Source organism: Pseudonaja textilis, chromosome 4, assembly GCF_049901715.1.
Source record: "Pseudonaja textilis isolate UNSWEBS1 chromosome 4, rPseTex1.2, whole genome shotgun sequence".
Classification (NCBI taxonomy): Eukaryota; Metazoa; Chordata; class Lepidosauria; order Squamata; family Elapidae; genus Pseudonaja; species Pseudonaja textilis.
Genome location: NC_141993.1, coordinates 56,458,415 through 56,478,821, shown reverse-complemented (window position 1 = coordinate 56,478,821; position 20,407 = coordinate 56,458,415). Strand labels below are relative to the sequence as shown.

The 20,407-nt window shown below is 37.8% G+C and overlaps 1 protein-coding gene across 1 annotated transcript in view; it reads left to right on the top strand.

Annotated features, from left to right (window-relative positions):
* Nucleotides 1-16,565, top strand: part of TF (transferrin) — a 31,238-nt gene extending 14,673 nt beyond the window's left edge. Inside the window, exons 7-17 of the mRNA XM_087933113.1 lie at nucleotides 1,866-2,038; nucleotides 3,299-3,473; nucleotides 4,917-5,071; nucleotides 6,223-6,313; nucleotides 7,303-7,338; nucleotides 8,555-8,719; nucleotides 10,448-10,604; nucleotides 12,163-12,227; nucleotides 13,950-14,134; nucleotides 14,640-14,823; nucleotides 16,351-16,565. Of these exons, the coding sequence (XP_087789239.1) occupies nucleotides 1,866-2,038; nucleotides 3,299-3,473; nucleotides 4,917-5,071; nucleotides 6,223-6,313; nucleotides 7,303-7,338; nucleotides 8,555-8,719; nucleotides 10,448-10,604; nucleotides 12,163-12,227; nucleotides 13,950-14,134; nucleotides 14,640-14,823; nucleotides 16,351-16,391 (1,427 nt within the window). The 3' untranslated portion in view covers nucleotides 16,392-16,565. The remainder of the gene's footprint in view (nucleotides 1-1,865; nucleotides 2,039-3,298; nucleotides 3,474-4,916; nucleotides 5,072-6,222; nucleotides 6,314-7,302; nucleotides 7,339-8,554; nucleotides 8,720-10,447; nucleotides 10,605-12,162; nucleotides 12,228-13,949; nucleotides 14,135-14,639; nucleotides 14,824-16,350) is intronic.
* Nucleotides 16,566-20,407: the final 3,842 nt, after the last annotated feature.

The window sequence follows — 20,407 nt, the reverse complement described above, 5'->3', positions numbered from 1 at the left end:
CTCCCCTTCTTTTCAACATCAACGTGAAACCACTTGGTGAGATCATCCAGCAGTTTTGGTTTGGTATCATCAATATGCCAGTAAGATTCAATTATATATTTCAGTCAAAGAAATCTACTGGATTTCTGTCCTGGTGCCTGAGGATTATGAAGGTTTGGATAGGGAGGAAGTGACTGAGTTCTACCAAGACTGAGTGGCTGTGGCTGTGGCTCTTTGGCCATCCAGATCTATAGATATTTGATTTCCTATTCAACAATGGTGCATTACTTGGGGGTCTTCCTGGATTCATAGCGATTGTTCAATGAACAGGTCTCAGCTGTTACCTATAGAAAGAGCTTTGCACAGATTTATCTGGATATCTATCTATCTATCTATCTATCTATCTATCTATCTATCATCTATCTTTGGTTGTTCGGGTTTTCTCCCGCGTAAGATTCGAAGTATCTAGGCAACGTTTCGATGAAGTCTCATTCATCATCTTCAGGCTTCTGTCTTCGGCTCTGTGCTTCTCAGAGTGATATATATATATATATATATATATATATATATATATATATATATATATATATATATATATATATATAAATATATATAGTACTATAGTTTGTTTGGGTATTTTCCCATGTCATTATAGTTGTGCTTTTAGTTGTAGCAATGTTTCAGCAGAATCTCATCTGCCATCCTCAGGCTTGTGTACTGGGTTCTTTTAATCTTGTTTTAATCTTCTTTTAATCAAGATTAAAAAGAACCCAATACACAAGCCTGAGGATGGTAGATGAGAGTCTGCTGAAACGTTGCTACAATTTTAAAAGCACAACTATAATGACGTGGGAAAATACCTGAACAAAGCTGAATGCCATACATACAGATACCCGTGAAAACTTAAGAAAACTTAGATAGATAGATAGATAGATAGATAGATAGATAGATAGATAGATAGACAGATAGATGGATAGATAGATAGACAGGTCTTTTCCCATGTAAGATTGAGAGTATCTTGGTGACATTTCAACGAGGCCGAAGCCGAAAGCACCAGTCTGAAGATGGCGAGTGGGACCTCGTCGAAACATCACCAAGATACTCTCAATCTTACACAGGAAAAGACCCAAACATGCCAAAGCCTGTATACCTGTACCCGTGAAAACCTATGAAAACAAACACACACACACACACACACACACACACACACACACATATACTCTAGTCAAAAAGGTTAATTTAGCCATGTCTGCATGTTCATCATCTTCACCAATTATTCTTCCTCTAGGATAGTGAAACCTTTCCAGTTTTGATCACTGAAGTAACACTCCCATTTCAAAGCTGCATTGATTCCCAGTTTGTTTCCAGATGTCATTTAAGAAGCTAGTTGTTACCTATAAAGCCCTACATGGCATAGGGAGTTACTTGAAAGATTCCCTCTCTCTCCCATAATTACTTAAGAGACAACCGTTCTCCTCATTCAGTTTGGCAACTTTGGTGCACTCTTTGTTCCTTCAGTTAAGCAATTCCATCTATCAGCATCCCAGAAACACACCTTCTCTATTGCCGTCCCTGCCCTTTGGAATGAAGTGCCCCCTTCCTTCCAGGATCTGAATGGTCATCACCCTGTTCGTGTTTCAAAGAAGTCTGAAGACTTGGTTCTTCACCCAGACCTTTCATACAGATTTCTAAAGTGTTGTTACCCTGGCATCCCTACCCTTCTTTTTGCTTTTTGTCTTTTTCATTGTCTTTGTTTTTCATCCTTGAAATAATAATAATAATTTTTAAATAATTCAAGCGACATATACGTTTAATAAACAATAACATCATGATGGAGCCTACTTGTTTTCTTACATACACTCACTGTTGCCTTTTATTCTTCATAGCTGATAGTGTAGAAGAAAGAAGCAAGTATGAGTTACTTTGTGATGATGGCTCCAGAAGACCTGTTGAAGAATATGAATCCTGTTACTGGGCAAGAGTGGCATCTCATGCTGTGGTGGCACGATCTGTTGATGGTCGGGCAGATAAAATCTGGGCACTCCTCTCTTATGCACTGGTATTTTTCAAGTTTTTCTTTTTTTATAAAACAGAGGTCAAAAATAAATATCACAAACGTCTCAATTCAAATTTTATGAAGGACTAACAGAAGAATAATGTATTAAAGCTACTAGAAGGAATATGTTAACTTGAAAAGAGAATCCCATAAATAAAGCTGTTTTGACTGATTTATATACTACGAAGTTCATTTTAAAAAGAACAAAGAAATATTATTTTACATTGTTCTTGACGTGGTATTGTGAGCCATTTTTACACAGCCAGATAGAGAACATAAGTTCTTTTGGCTGACAGCACTGTGCCTTTTGGGCAATGGTTCATAATTTTCATTTAATTGAAAATTTGCCTGATCCATTAGTAAAAATAGTGATGAGATCACTGTGATAGTTTCATGGAGGAAACTATCTTTGCTACATGCAAAGAAATCAGCCAAAGACACAATGAGTATAAATTTTTACTCCTTATACTAAAGGCTAAAAATAACAATTTTGCTACTACCTTTTAAAGGGAAAGTGCTGCCAGGTCAAAATTATGCTCAAATTCCCAAGCAGATTTACCCAAAGAAGTCTGAATGTCTTCAGATGGGTGTCTCCTACAGGTTTCAATTAAAGGACAGTGCATTGATTCCATTTGCTTTTTGTAAATGAACTAAATAGTGAGAAAATATGGAAGAGTTACAGGTGAAAGTTTTCATCATCTGAACTCCTCGATGAAGGCAGTTACTGGTACCAGTTATTTGGCACATGTAACACCACTGCTCCGTAAACTTCTGATACGTTTTCAGGGGAAATTCAAAATGCTGGTTATCAATTGAAAACCCTTTGTGACTTTGGACTGAGCTATATACAGGATCATCTTTCCCCAATTATCTCTATCAGTCCTAACTGGTTTGGCAGAAAGAGTACGCTTCAAGTGCTAACAGATTGGAAGTGTTGCCTGGCATCTGTCCTTTGGAGCATCATTCCCTCTGAGATTAGATTGACCCCATCCCTGTTGACCTTTTTTGAGGTCTTGAAAACTTGGCTTTGTCCTTGAGCCTGGGGCCCATCTCCTGGTTATATGGATGATGTTGAATCATGCCCAGCTGGTATGGGTCGTTATTTTTGTTTTATATTACGTATACTTTGTTTTTGTTTTATTGTAAGTCATGTAAAAGTGAGATGGGCAGCTATACAAATTGAATAAATAAAATAAATATTCCATTAATTTTCATATTCCATCTCATCTCATTCTTCTTTGATTCATTCTTCTCTTATTTTAGGAACAGATCAAGCAAAAGCAATCAAGATGCCAGCTTTTTAAATCTCCTCAAGACTCTGGCAAAGATCTCTTGTTTAAGGATAGTGCGGTTGGTCTTATTCCAGTGCCTCAACGAGCAGATGCTGAACTTTACCTAGGTCCTAAGTACTGTGCTGCAATACAGATTCTCAAAAGAGGTAAACAGGGCAGGATTTGTTATGCATTATGAAGTAACAGTGATGAACACCAGGCATCAAAAATGAGGCATCAGAAAACTGTTAAAAAATAATAATTAGTTCACTTGCTATCAGTAATACTAGCTTAATTGCAATTAAAAGCAGTCTGTTGACTGCTACTAAAATCTCTGTAATGGGGAAAATTTCAACTTTTTGCAAAGTAGAAACTTTTATGCTTTGGCTGCACCCATGTTATAATGGGATTAGGTCCAACTTGTTTTTGGCTAAGACTCATATTTTCCTCCATTTGGCCAACTGAGGGTAGCACTGAAATAATAAAAAGGGTAATAATAGCAAACCATAAGCAATAGGATAGGGAGGCAAAAGTCAGTGTAGAGTAGACCCAGATTTCTTCTTGAATATCAAGAGAAAAAACTGTTACAGTAATAAATCACAGTCCCCATTTTATGTCATAATCTGGAATGAGTTCCAGGCAGATGGAAAAAAGGTTTTGTAGACATTAAATGCTAGTATTATCACAGAAACCAACCAGTGACAATTATCATTTAATTTTCCTGTGCTGATGCTGACTAGACTCTAAAGTACCTTAAGAAAATCCTGTACAGATTGAGACACTGTGGCAACAGCTTCCAAAATATCCAGTCTGGAAAACAGGCCACCATGTAAATTTATTTATCATTATTTATATAATAAAATATAAAACACTAATAAGCAAGGCATAGTTGAAAAATCAATACATTATAACAACCTAGGTTCTTTGGAAAAAATTGGTGCATATAAAGGCCAACAACAGCTAAAGAACTGGCAGTTGTGATTTCACATATAGTGAACAGATAATATATAATAACCTGGGTCTACAGCAACCTGCCATAGCCAACTTGCCACTGGACAACACATCATGGGACAAGAGTTACACTAATATTGAAGAAATAGTGGAACAGGATCATTAAAAAAGGATGCCAAAGGAGGGACAAAATGAAATGTGAAGGACAAAAATTAAAATAATTCTTAGCTATTTTAAATAATTAAATTGAATTGTTGAATTGTTTCTCAGTGAGTTGTCCTCTGGTTGTCCTCTGGTAATGGTCATGGTGAATTGGCGATGGCGGGTTGATGTGGTGAATTGGCTGTGGTGAATTGGCTGCAGCGTGTTACTCCGTTCCATCTTATTTGAGTCTAGAGCAGAGCTGTCAAATTCCTGGCCAGGATGCATCATGCACTGGCCACGCCTATGCCCGGTTTAGTGAAGGGGGGGAAAGTCCCGATACGTCATGTGATGCCAACGTGGAGACGTGAGTTTGACACCCCGGTCTAGAGTATAAAGATGGAACACTGAAGCTTACAATGGTTCTTACATCGGCGGTCTCTGTTTAAGAGCAATTAGTTTGCAACATTTTGAGGAATCTGCATATTTGATTAACTGAGGTATTTCTTGTCCTTTAGAGAGAATTGATCAAGATCCTGATCAAGAAAGAATTAAGTGGTGTGCAGTGGGGAAGGCTGAAAAGGCAAAATGTGATGCGTGGAGTGCACAGAGCAGTGGTGTCATTCAATGTGCTGTTGCAGAAACTACAGAAGATTGCCTTATCAAGATCATAGTGAGTGTTTGGAAGTTCCACATACCTTTTCACATGAAAATTATGACTGAGTCCAGGCACTTTAGTTAATTTTTTTTTAAAAAAAAAACAGGGTACTAGGTGTAATCCATGAAAAAGATGATAGTAAAATAAACAAGAAGTTTGTGATTTTGCTGGTATGCGTTAATTGAATATATCCAAGGAATCACATGTTATGGGTCTTTCATACTGGGCAAGTGGCCTCTGCAACAATGCATTGAGTGCGTAGTGTGGTATTTCCCACTGTGAGGTCTTACAGATATGTTGAATTATAACTCCTATTTTTCTAAGCTGAGAATGATTGAAATGGTTACTGTAGAAGAGTATCACTATGAGGACAACTGATGCTTCTGTTCATGATTGACCTCTGCACTTACTGTGCTGTCTCTGCCCTCAATACCAGTGCCATTTTGTTCCCAGGAAACATCCTCAGTGGTCTGTTTAGATTTCATCTCCTCCATTTGGAGCCTCTCTCCATTATTTTTCCCTCCTTATTTTATTTTGACTGGAATTGTAACCTGTCCTCTTTGTATTTTATTTTTTCAGTGATATTAGTTGGTCCCTGGGATAATGTCAAAGTGAACCAGAAAATGTCCATCCATAGCATGAGATAGTACATCCCTTTATTGTTGTTCAGTTAGGTCAATATTCTTGGTATTATTTCTTCTACTATGTTGTGTTTAGAAAATTTTCTGTCATAATCTCTCTCTGCTCTTTTGGAGAAAAATATATGGAGACTGCTGTATTTTTACAAACAAGAAAACCCAGCAGGAAACAAGAAAATAATTATTCATTTTTTTTCTTCTCCTGGTTTTAAAAATATAGAAATTGCAATAGGCAGAGTTGAGTGCACACTCGCTTAATACTGCCCTATCAGATATGCCTTTTTATAAGATACTTGTTTTCCTGCCCATGATTCTCAGTTTTGTTCCCTCAGTGATCAATCATCTCTCTGTCCCATAGAATGTGCTCAGACAAGATTGGTTATTCAAAATATTGGTGGGATTTCCCCCCTCCGCCACTCAATGTATTTTTTTAAAAACCTGGGGATCCAGGTGAATGATTCATTTTAACCATGTAAAGACATGGTTAGGAACTGTGTTTGCTGATAGAAAATACATTGGTCTTTGCAGAAAAGAGAAGCTGATGCTATTACCTTGGATGGAGGGCATATCTTCACTGCAGGAAAATGTGGCCTTGTCCCAGTATTGACAGAAATCCCTCGTAAGTATAAACTCAGTAGATCAATAGCTGTTGAAAGTACGTAAGAAGTGACCTGCTATATAGGACTCTGGGTCATTTATTCCAGTAGATCGGGGTGTCAAACTCAATTTCATTGAGGGGCTCATCAGGTTGTTTTTGATCTTGTGGGGCCAGGATGGGCATGGCCAGCTTGACATCACTCATGTTGGGGGCACCTGTGGTGCTCCAAGCACTCTGCCAGTGAAGACTCCCAAGCTCCGTTTTTGGCTGCGATGGCTTCCTGTAATCATCTGCAAACATTTGCATTTGCAGAGGCACCACAGATTGGTCCTTTGCTGTTTCCAGGGCGTCCCATGGACCAGATCTAAGCACCCCGTGGGCTGGATCCGGCCCCCAGGCCTGCAGTTTGACACCCCTGCTGTAGATTTTCTCCTAGTGGCCAACCAAATGCATAACATAGTCTACTAGTCTCCCAGCAGATAGTCTTCAGAAGCAAACCCACTGCCATCAAGGGTAATAGCCACAATTACTATGTGCATGAAGATGACTTCTGATGGCATGCAATTTTATCTCTGTGCTTTAGACTAAGAAACTCTTAGTTGTTTGGGCATCTGATCTGAAGGGAGAAAAATCTGTTCCAAGTCACCTCATTCCTCCCCACTGTTCTTGGATCATAGCTGATCTTTCCTCCTTTTCATTGTCATGTTCACCAAGTGATCTAATAATTTTACCTCATCCCCAAAGAGCGATATGCATGGCCCAACTGCAAAATTGTAAGGGGATGGATAGAAATTGAGTCCATCTTTTTGTTCACCAGCGTCATCAGTCCTGGATCATAGATATTATGTCTTGAGTTCAGTTACCTTGCACTCCATAATACTTGGCATTATCTGCTTTTAGGTCTATGTGTACAAAACACCTTCCCTGTAGTCCAAAGGTACATGAAAATTGAATACGCTTGTGCTTGAAGTGAATTCTCTGAATCCTATTTTTATTTTTATTTCTTCCAGGTGATGAGGCTGCTGCCTGTGTTGATCCCAAGAAAGGTAGGTAATTATGGTGATGGTGAATATGTTGCCACTTAAGAGATCTGCAAGCAGCTAAACTTTTATTTGGCAATTTAAAACTTGGTCAGATCATTCTGTACCTAACTTCCTAATCTGTTGAAGAAAATTCCTCTTTTTGCACAAATTCCTGTCAGAGATAGTCCTCAACTTATGACCACAATTGAGTCCAAAATTTCTGTTGCTGTTAAGTGAATTTTGACCCATTTTATGACCTTTCCTGCTGCAGTTATTAAGTGAATCACTGCAGTTGTTAAGTTAGTAACATGGTTGTTGAATTAATCTAGCTTGCCCATTGACTTTCCTTGTCAGACAGTTGCAAAAGTCTCATGATCCCAAGATGCTGCAACCATCATAAAAAAGAGCCAATTGCCAAGCGTCTGAATTTTGATCATGTGACTATGAGGAAGCTGCAACAGTCGTAAGCATGAAAAATGATCATAAGTCACTTATCTCAAAAACTGTTGTAAGTCAAGGACTATCTGTACTATCTTCTCATTTTATGATGGCAACCAAGGCTTTAAATTCATTAGCAAGCGCTTACAAAGGACCCTCAAATTTCTCTTGTGACATGACGTGAGTTTTGCCTCATTTGTTGACCTTTCTTGCCACTGTTGTGAAGTGAATCACTGCAGTTATTAAGTTAGTCACACGGTTGTTGAATTAATCTGGTTTCCCCATTGACTTTGCTTGTCAGAAGGTCGCAAAAGGGGATCGATCATGTGATCCCAGGACACTGCAACTGTCATAAACACAGTGATGGGATTCAGCCAGTTCGCACCACTTCGGGAGAACCGGTTGTTAACTTTCTGAGCAGTTTGGTGAACTGGTTGTTGGAAGAAATCATTAGGGCAGAAAACCGGTTGTTAAATTATTTGAATGCCACCACTGCATAAACATGAGTCAGTTGCCAAGAGTCTAAATTTTGATTTTGTGACAACAGGGATGCCGCAATAGTCATAAACGTGAAATATGGTCATATCTCACTTTTTTCAGTGCCATTGTAACTTTGAACGGTCACTAAATGAACAGTTATAAGTTGAGGTCTACCTGTACTTAGAATTACTATACACAAATGAACTCTTTTCTCTTTAAATGTTTGCAAAAGATGTGAAGAAGTCACTGGACCATGCCTACCTTCTGTTAGGTTATTTGAATGGTCAGTGGAGAAATGCTGACTCTGCTTTTTGTTTTCTAGCTAGAGGCTACTTTGCTGTAGCTGTTGCTAAGACAAGTGACACTGACGTCAACTGGAACACTCTGCGAGGAAAGAAGTCCTGTCATACTGGTGTTGGTAGAACAGCTGGCTGGAATATTCCCATGGGCCTTATTAACAGTCAAAATAATCTTAGTTGTCACTTTGGTGAGTGGCTTTATAATCATTTGGTTGCCTGTTTTTTATACTACTACCTCACCCATCCTCTAAACAGTGTTTCTGAACCATGCTGTCTGAGGAATTCTGGAATGGAAGTCCACACATCATAAAGCCGCTAAAGTTCAGAAAGACTGCTATAAAGGATTCGGTGCTTCTCTAGGACAACAGCTTCTGTAATTCCAAAGGATTACCAAAAGATTATGCAGTAATTGTGTCCCCAGCCCCCACCTGCAACACAAGTATTTTGCATGGGAAAAAAAAGAAAGTGTTTGGTTATAAATGGAAAATATTTATTGTTGTTACTTTGGAAAGAGTTCATTTCCTGATAACGTTTCAGAGACCATCACTAGTTTTTTCTTCTTTAGTTTTTTTTTTTTTAATAAAGTAACATAAACATTTGGGGCATGTAAACTGTTTGATCTAAAATGTCGAGCATATTTTTGGTGAAATGTCTTACTTTTGAGCATCAGACTCTCCCCAAAGTACCCAAAACAATACATTTTGCACGAGAGATTTAATGAACCTTTATTAAAAACTCACACACTTTAAATAAGACATTGTGCATGCCCTGCCACTAATTAAAATGCTTCTTAAGATATGTATATGTCACTCCTTAAAATAGCATTCTGCTAATATAGGATTGCAAAGGAATTTTGCAACATTAGGCTACTGCACTGAAATTTATGGAATAAATGGAACACCAGAAAGTGAATGAACATTATGAAAGCTATTCCTAATTCAATTTTTATCTAAAATTCCTGATGAAAATGAAAATAAAATAAAATATTTTTATTATTTTTTCTTTCAACGATTAGCCTTAACTGCTATATTTCTGAAAATTCTGGCACATCACTTTCCTTACTATTTAAAAGATGGTTAAAGTGAACTCTAATAATTATTTTTTTGACTAAGACCACAAGCACTCAATTAAAAACTATCATTGTTTATATTTTGAAGAATGCAGCTAAGCAGGTATAGATAATTTGGGGGTTCTGTTAGACATATCTCAAAATATCAGTTGTAGCTAGGAGAGACACATACATTTAAGATAGGAGTTTATTATTCAGAATTTTTTTAAATCAGAATAAGTGATCCCAGACTTTTCCTGATTTGTGAAGGTATTTATCTTCACATAATGGCTACCAATAGGAAGACTTGCATTTCCTAAAATGGCTACCTTTTTAAACATTACCAATCACAAAATGCATTTTTTCCAGAAGGTAAACTGGTAACCACCCTATTACCTCTGCAACTGATTCTCTTTATTGGTTATTCTTTGAAAATGATTTGCATCAAGTAGCAGCACAGTTTTTTTTCTGTTTAACCTAATACGACTGAGAGCAAATTCTATGTATTCATATCAGTTCCTCTTGAAGAACTCTGCTGTTGGCATTTCCTTAAATTGTAATGTGATAGTCAGTTACATATTTTGAAAAGACAGAATTCTGAAGTTGACATTTTTAAGCTGGCCATGCTTCCCAATAATAATATTTTGGATTTGGGTCCAGATTTTGTAGATCTTGTTGTCACTATTTAACTGTATTACAACTACAGGATTGTTAGACCTAGATCCCCCAATGGGATATACTTACCATGCTTTCTGGGGACTATGCAAACTGAAATCCAACATGTCAGGTAGACAACCAATTGGAGTATATTATTTTATAAGAATATAAACAAAAATATTAAAATGTTTGTTCTCTGATCCCATGCTAGATACATTCTTCAAAGAAAGCTGTGCGCCTGGTGCACCTCTTGAGTCTACATTGTGCAAACTGTGCAAAGGCAGCGGTGGTGAAGGTGGCCTGTCTGAGAAATACAAATGTAAACCTAACAGCAATGAAATATACTATAGCTATGCAGGTGCCCTTCGGTAGGTTGCTGTTCATTCCTCATTTTCCACCTCCAGTTCAGGATTCCTTCCTGTAGATGTTAGCCTATAATAAAATGTATGGGTCGTATGTATTCTTAGGCTCCAGAAATAGTGTAGAGAAGAGCAACAATGATGATTAGGGGACTGGAGCAGAGGTAGTGTTCAGCAGGTTCTGACCAGTTCTGGAGTACCGGTAGTGGAAATATTGAGTAGTTCGGAGAACCGGCAAATACCACCTCTGTCTGGTCCCACCCCCATCTATTCTCTGCCTCCTGAGTCCCAACTGATTGGCTGGGTCTTCTTTTGTTGCCCTGCACAGGAGAACGGAACTGGAAAGCAGGTTAGTGGGGTGGGGAGGGAATGGGATTTTGCAGTATCCTTCCCCTTCCATGCCACCAAGCCACACCACACCCACCAAGCCACGCCTACAGAACTGGTAGTAAAAAATTTGACTCCCACCACTGAACTGGAGGCTAAAACATATACAGAACAGATTCTGGAATTGGGTATGTCTAGTTTAACGAAAAGAAGAACTAGAGGTGACATGATAGCAGTGTTCCTATATCTAAAGGGTTGCCATAAAGAAGAGGGAGTCAACCTATTCTCCAAATCACCTGAAGGCAGGACAAGAAGCAATGGATAGAAACTAATCAAGGAGAGAACCAACCTAGAAATAAGGAGAAAGTTTCTGACAGAACTGTGGAACAACTTGCCTCCAGAAGTTGTGAACACTCCAACAATGGAAATTTTTAAAAAGTGATTGGACAACCATTGGTCTAAAATGATATAGGGTTTCCTGTCTAAGAAGGGGATCGGAGTAGAAGACCTCTAAGGTTGCTTCCAACTCTGCTATTGTGTTATTCTCGTATATATTTGTGGGAAAGAAAAAGTCGAATCAACCAAGATAGTAAATACAAATGAGTAAATTGTTAGAACAGTTTCAGATGGCTCATTCAAGTCAGCATACTGGAGGGGAAGAAAATGTTTCATGTGAATGTGAAGTGAAGCTGATCTAGGAAAAGCTTATCTAGAGTTTTCAGAATTACTGAAGCATTTTTTGAATCTTTCTCCCGGAAATCATATTGGGCATCAATTCCAGGATCATATGAATTATAATATGATGATATCATATTATATTTTTTTATTGTTATTACAAGTATTGTAACACACACACTAGGCAAAGCCTTGATAAGGAAACTAGATTGGAAGTCCTCTTTAGATGCAATTACTACCCCACCTAGTGGTATAATGATCACTGTTATTCCACAATATAAGCATATTATTCTGTCTTTACATGTTGCTGTTAAAAGCTTGTATGTTTTATATTAACATGTAAAAAGTAATCCCAAGCATATTAATGTAATACAATAAATAGGCCAGAACCTTTTCAGTTCACAACTATTTATAATTCTTCTTAATTCCAAATTAAAACACGATGTAAACAGTGCAGGAATATTTGTTTGTAATTATTTTTGAATATTTTTTTTCAGGTGAGAAACATTTGCAAGGCAAGAAGTGAAATGTGCCACTTACCCTTTTCTTTGGTTGTATTTTCCAGATGCTTGATTGAAGGAGGACAGGTAGCTTTTGTTAAACAAAGCATCATCACTGAGGTCACAGAAGGTATGGAATCATACAAATGAATATATAACTGTTGATCATCTTATTTATGATAGTTGACAATAGTAGATTGATGAAGATTATCAGGCATAATCAAAAGAATGGTTATTATAATAATATAATAATAATATTTATTTATTGAATTTATATTGCCACCTATTCACCATGGAGACTCAAGGCAGTTTACAGAATATAAAACCACATTTAAAACAAAAACTATCAAAAAGAATCAAATAAAATAATATAGCACAATATAACAACATCACCCCCCAACTCCCACCCCCCTGCCCTGATGACAGCAGATTACACAAGCCATTTAATGGGCTCCATCCCGCTCTGGGTTCCCCAGGCCCGCTGGCAGAATCCAGTTTTCAGCGCCTTCCAGAAGAGTATTAGAGTGGGAGCCGTTCTAATCTCTGGGGAATGATGTTCCAGAGAGAGGGAGTCACCACGGAGAAGGCCCTTCTTCTGGGTCCCACCAGGTGTATCTCCCTCAGGGATCGGACCTGCAGCATTCCCTGCCTCCCCTCTCTGATGAGTCAGGTAGATGTGACTGGCAAGAGACGGTCCCTCAGATAATAATAATGGTTATAATATAATGATAATGTTCATAAGATAAATTAACTGTGATCCAGAATCATGTTGCATTAGAAAGCATCATCCAATAGAATAAGAAGTATTGGAAAGCTCATTTTGCTCTGGAGTTGTACCAGACAAATTTGAATGCACCTATTCAAGTCAAGATGCAGAATTCTAAGGTTGGCCAAGTAATTCTGGGACATTCAGGCAAAAATCCAAGCATCGGTGTTCTTGGAACTCTTAGAGCAGCTCAGAAAAAAAGAAAGATCCCACATTGCTACATGCCTCAAATACTTTGTCTCCCCTCAAATTGTCAGTTTGAAGGATCAGATTAATTTTAATACGTTCATGGAAAAGAATGTAGTACAGATAGCCTTTGCTTAATAATAACACATTCAGCAACTTTTTGGTGATAAGGGAGATTCAAACATCAGCCTCAAAGTCTTCACAATGATGTTGTCATAATTCAGCTGCTTGGCATACTTACAACAGTTAAAGTGCCCATAGCCACATGATAACTATTTATGACTTTCCCTGGTGGCTTCCCACAAAGTCAATGTGGAAACTGGCAGGTCACCAGTCACTCTTGCAATTGCTCCCACTCCACCATTTTATTCTTCTAAGGAACCACTGGGTGGCATGGTGGATCTCTATTCCATAATATCTGCTTACCCACCTGCTCTTTGTAGTGTGCATCTGCCCATACCACCCACTTGCAATCCATGGTGGCTGCTAACCCACCAACACTTTGTAACTTCATCCATCCTGGCCAGACTCCACAGGGCATGTTCATAGCACTTGCCTCATCTGCATTCTGCATCATGCATCCACCCCTCTGCCAACACTCTGTAGTCCATTTGCCCGCATATTATAGCTCTTACCTTCATGTAGCTATATATATTATTTCCATGTATGATATGCCATACGCTAATTCAATAATAAATATGAACTTGCTGACAAAATGTCATGTATACACACCACTCCAAAGAACTTTGAGACTACTACATTGTCAGTGGGATGCAAAATGGCATGGAGGGTAGCTGGGAAAGTCCTATCTTCCCTTTCCATGGAGTAGGGCTACTAAGGAAAGTATATGCATAGTGGTGCAGGGAGTCCTTGTTAATAATTTTAATCATTTTTTAATAGGACAAAACAAACCTGCTTGGGCAAGTGGTGTAACTCCTTCTGATTTTGTTCTTCTGAACAAAAATGGTGAACGTTGTCATCATGATGAATATGAAAGATGTCATTTGGCCCAAGTTTGCAATCATGCAGTAGTGTCAAGACCTGAACGAGCAGAAGTGGTTAAAAAGGTGGTACTTGAGCAACAGGTAAGCTCTAAATTGACACTGTTACATTTAATAGTAAAGTTATATAACATATATACATGGGGAAGATGTGCATCAGCTCTGACAGGTCAATTCACCAAAGCCAACTCACCATGGCCAACTTGTCAGGGGACAATTCAACAATTAAACTTACTTATTTAAAATAATTTTAAAAGAATTTTAATTTTTGTCAGTCACATTTCATTTTGTCCCCCTTTTGCATTCTTTACTTAATGATTCTATTCCACCATTTCTTCACTATTAGTATAACTCTTGTGGCTTCAGTTGGTCCTGGTGAGTTATCCTGTAGTGAGTTGGGTGTGGCAAGCTGGCTGTGAAAAACATCTACTGGTATAATATTCCAATAATAAAATTCCTTGAGAAACGACAGGCACAAGTAAAAATGAGAAACAGTACCAAATACAAGAAATGTTATGCATTCACTTGAAACTACCGTATTTATTAAATATTATAGCTACTGAAGTCCTGCTTTTGTTGATTTTTACAGAAACTATTTGGAAGCCAGGGAACTGAGAAAGATGTCTTCCATATGTTCCAATCTGATGCCAAAGATAGCTTATTCAAAGATGGCACAGAATGCTTAGCTGTTCCAAATGAAAACACCTATGAGACATACCTTGGGGAGGAATATCTGCAGTCTCTTGAAGGATTCACCAAATGTTTACCTTCAGGTAACAATCTTAGATTAAGATGAATGGCATTCATCCATTTCAGTTGTAGAAATTTTGTTTCAGGCTGGTTGTAAATATAACTCACAGAATGTAAAATAAAATGCAGGAGGCCATCTCCAGACATTGCAACTAACTAACTAACTGTAAGTAACAGTTTAGATTGTAGCTAACACTGTACCTTGTTTTGGCAACGTTGCAGTCTACCAGATAGCTCAGACGAAATTTGGAATTTTTGACTATCTGATCCTTCATAAACATCTAGGCTTGTAAAAAAAAAAATTATAATATACTATATTTCCAAACAGTGCAGTTGATGACTTGATAATTCTGTCCAAATGCTTTTCCTTTTTGTATGGCACCAAATACACCAAATGTTGTTACTCCAGAGCTTCTGTAAGGCTTGACAATTCATTTTGCAAACTGATTAAGTCAAGACGTTATATTAAGATTTGTGAATTTTAGTTCTGCTTTAGGCATGATAGCTAGCTGGGTCACCTTGGGTCAGTTGCTCTCTTTCTCATACTAACATACAAAAAAGGGTTGTTATGGTGAAAATAGGAGAAGTGGGGAGTATTACATATGTTCGCTGCCTTAAGTGAATTATAAAGTACTATAATAAAGACAGGATTAAAATCTAACAAATAAACATCTGCACCATCATTTGAATATCTTTTCTCTATTTTTAAAGATAATTTAAAAAGAAGGCTTATAACACCATTGTACTAGAACTTCTTGACATACTGTAAAGCACATCCAAAGAATGAGATAACTTGTGACAAAGAGAAAATTAAATATTAGTTGTAATAGCTTATTTTGAAAAATATCAAATGTATGGCAAATGGTTCTGTACAAAAATAGATCAGAGCTATGGGCATGTTGATTAATTCATTGTGGTATATACATATATCACAACTGTTTCTGGTGTAAAGGTGACAAAGTTTTCTTTCTTTTGTTCACTTTTTAACTTTTCTGTTAAGTTCTTCAGAGATAAAGGAGAAGAAGCCAATTGGGACAGGGCTGTTGTTTCTTTTTTCTTTTTTAAATAATAGAACTTAACATTACTAAGGAATGATTTAAAACAGTTACAGTGATGATATTGTAATGGTGCAGAATAGAATATGCACCTTTGGAAGACCCTTTTCAGTCTCGTTATCTATAGAATACAGTAGGACTATTTTGTTTCCACGCTCCCAACAATTTGTAGAGGAATGTAGAATTAAACACATAGCTATCAGGCAGTTAGATAAATAATTTTTATGCTCTCACCTCTCCCCCACCCCATTTTATTTCACACACTGTCATACTGTGTGAGATGTCATACTTTGGCTTTCTCAAACTGACATGCTCTAGATATATCTTAAGACAACAGGGATTCAAGCCGGGGTTGGAATAAAGGGGAAAACAGCAAAAGATTCTACCTACATTTTCTAAAGATTAAACAGTTTGTGGGTCACTCTGTGCTATTGTAAAACTATGTATTTAGTTCTGTCTCTTAATTCTTACTTTTTTTCTGTTTTCTTGTGACAGAACTCCTTAAGGTCTGCACCTTCCACACTCATGACTGGTGAATATCAAGTTCTTGCAATGAAATAAAATGGATGCTACATACTTACTTGCCCAAAGTTGACAAAAATCTACTGTACTTACTTTATTCTTCTTTAATACCAACTTTCCATTATTACTTTGTAACTCTGTAGAGTCACTAGTGCAAAAAATAAATAGAATTAACATCTACAGTTTAATTTCTGTTTATTAGGATTGTTTATTTTAGTCGCTTGCCTTCATATATTAGCATTTTGTGTCATCGTCTACCAAGGCTGAAAACAATTCATTGGACACAATAATCACAACAAATAACAGTAAGGCAATTTTATTTGAAGCAGCTTTTACTCTGTAACAATACGTTTAACACTATCAAACAACAGTGGCTTATCCTAAGTCCCTCAAAAGAAGTCAGTAGGTAGATAATGCCAAATCTGGTCTAAACATCTTGCTGACTATGCAACCAACCATAATAATTGCTTATGATTATTAATTGCTATGGTTCATTACATAGTCAGTGATATGTTTAGATTGGATTTGGTATTTTTATCCACTTATCAAGTGATTCCCAGGAATCTAGTATAGGCAGCTCTTCGATAGTGGTGAAAGTACCATTGCAAGATATAAGCTGTTCCAAGTATAACTGCCTTTTGCAATTGGTTGATGGTGATTTTATCACTGTCAATTGTGTTCAAGTGATGTCCAGATGTTTTGTGATTGCACCCAAGCCACTTATTACTACTGATATTATCTTCATGACTCTTCTAAACAACACCAAAGTGGAGACCATCCAGATATTGGAGGAAAACTAATTCCAGAGGGCAGACACTGCTGCAGAAAAGGTATACTTTTAGAGTACCAATAGATCACATTATTTCAATGATGAACCTGAAGTGTGCCAGCCCTGCACAAATGAATTTTGGGGAAGGTGCTGTGAGAGACTACTAGTCAAATAACCAGGCTGTATGCCATGTAGAGTTTTATAAGTAACAAGCACCCCAATTGGTACCTGGAAGCAAACTGGCAACCAGCTCACAAAGCACACTTGTTACATCGACATATTAGGGCATGTCAATCACTGTTCATGCCAGAACTTTCTGGACCAGTTGAAGCTTCTGGCTAATCTTCAAGAGCAGCTCTATGTAGAGCACATTGCAGTAGTCAGGCTGCAAGGTAAATAGGGCATGAATTATTGTCTAAAGGTCTGTTTGATTTAGGAAAAGATGTAACTGGGGCACTAAATTGAAATGTGCAAAGGCCTTCCAGGCCATAGCTGAACAATTATTCTTCAAGCAGGAACTGCAAATTCAGAATGACCTCCCTCCAACGGCATATCAACCTTGGTATGAAGTCATACCAGAATGATCTCACTCAAACAGCATACCAATGGTATACCAATGAAAAATATAATTGAGTATCACTTGCATACTAATTATATTGAATCCCAAACTGGCAGATGACCTCACTGAGAAGCTTCATGTAGATTTTGAAAAGGAGGTGGGAGACAGAATAACCCTTTGGTACTCCACCCGAGGGGCATAAGGAGTGATCTCTCTTTGTCAACCAACTCAACATTGACTGGACTGGCTCTGGAGAAACAAAGAGAACTATAAAACAAGACCCGAATCTCCAACCCATGGAGCTGGCTCAGAATGATACTGTGGTTAATGGTATCAAAAATTGCTGTGCAATCAAGGAGCACAAGGATGGATGTGCCATTACCATCCTAGCTTCACCACAGGTTATTGACAAATGTGACCAAATTTGTCTAAGTACTAAATCCAGGCTGAAATGGGTCTACTCTAGATAATCCATTTCCTCCAGAGTTCTCATCAGCTGCACTATTGGATCAACAAACTTTCCCAAAAAGGGATGATTGGTTGGAGGTTGCTAAAAACTATTCGGTTCAAGGACAGCTTTTTGAGGAGGGGAGTGCACTAATGTTACCAGGTATCTGAACAGGCAAAAAAGAATAAGGACAATTGGAAAGGAGAAATGCAGGGAGCACACACCATGTATTTGTATTTACTTTCATTAGAGAGAAATGGATTATAAATGAATAAATAGGTACACATTGCTAGTGCTGGCTGTTTGTTAAGGCAGCTAGAAGGCAAAAGTGTTCAGTATGTAGCTAATTTATATCCTGTCAATTTCAAGCATCAGTGAAAGTCAGCCCAAGGTAATCAAATAAATAGGGTTACAGATCAGAGCTTGTTTAACTGGCCTTAGCACTTTTTCAAAAAGCTGCTGAGGAAGAAATAGCTTGTATCAGGGGTGTCCAATTGGCAGCCCGTGGGCTGGATGCATTATGTGCAGGCCATACCCACCCTGGCTCCGCAAAGGCAAAAACATCGCAATGTATCATGCAATGCAATCAAGCGTGGCACCCATGTTGTAGATGTTCAAAACACAGACAACATTTGATTTTAAGGCTATGCCTTGCTAACAGTACCACCCACTCTTTCAGTGAGGTCAACACTATTGCCTGGCCCCAACAGCAGATTGCCTCTCTGGCACTTTTATAATCCAGAAGGAGCCCTGATCCCATAAACTGGTGAATAAGCAGACAGCACAGAGACCCCTAACCACTTCCTTGGGAGTCAAGCTCAGATTAGAATCTAAATTTGTTTGCATGTTAAACAGGAACAGCTTTCACCCAAGAAAATCCAAAAATGGGAAATATTTTATTAAGAGTTTAGATGTCATAATACCCTGAGTAAGCTTTGGGGTTTCCTCAGATTTCTTCATCTAGTAGTTGCATATAAAAAGAAATTAAAGGAAAGAAGGAAGATGTAGGATCAGTACTCTACCTTTAATATCTGCATATTACATAGTGTATGACATATTTGAAAAACATTGTAGTCAATACATTTTAGATAAACGTTGCCATGTTTTTCCTCTCACTTCTCACCAAGCATTTTTTAAAAATTAGTCTGATAAACAATTCTGAAGAACCGCAGTCACTTCAGAGCACTTTGATTATTTAAATAAAAGTATTACTAATTTCAGGTTTCAATAGATATACTACCGTTACAGAGGTAGCAATATGGGATTTCCACCCCACAGTTTGTTCTGAATTTAGTAAAAACACTCTCACACCATTGTGTTGGAAACAAAATTTAATAACCATTTCAGTCAGCTTCTGTCAGTGGAGTACAAGATGACTGACAGAGCAGAAATATTATTCTCGCCCCGGTTTTTCAAGAGTCATGAATAAGATCTAATCGCATGGACATAGATCAACTACAATGACACCTGCATAACTGGATAGAAGCGTTCCTGTCAAACAGGCAACAAATGGTCAAAATTGGGAGCATCCTATCAAATCCTGTACCTGTCAACAGTGGTGTCCCCCAAGGCAGCATTCTAGGACCAACCCTCTTCATACTCTACATAAATGACCTCTGTGATCATATTAAGAGCAACTGCATTCTTTTTGCTAGTGATGTAAGGCTATTCAACACCACCGACAATACTGCTACCCTTCAAAAAGACCTTGACTATGTATCAGAATTGTCAAACAAATGGCAACTTCAGATTTCAATAAATAAATGCTCTGTCTTACATATTGACAAAAATATATATATCAGAAAATAAAATACAAGATGAATAGTCAAGACCTTGTTGATGATCCAAACTCTGTCAAGGACCTTGGAGTACTCATCTCAAATAATCTAAGTGCTAGAGCCCACTGTAACTACCTAGCCAAAAAGGCATTAAGAGTTGAAAACCTAATCCTGCGTAACTTTTTCTCTGGTAATATCACTCTACTAACTAGAGCGTACAAAACATTTGCTAGACCAATACTTGAATACACTCATCAGTCTGGAACCCACATTATGTATCTGATATTAATACAATTGAGAAAGTCCAGAAATATTTCACAAGAAGAGTTCTCCACTCCTCTACTTGTTGCAGAATACCTTATGCCAGACTTGAAATTCTAGACCTAGACAACCTAGAACCACGCCACCTTCAGTTCGATCTTAGTACATAAAATCATACATTGCAATGTCCTGCCTGCAAATGAATACTTCAGCTT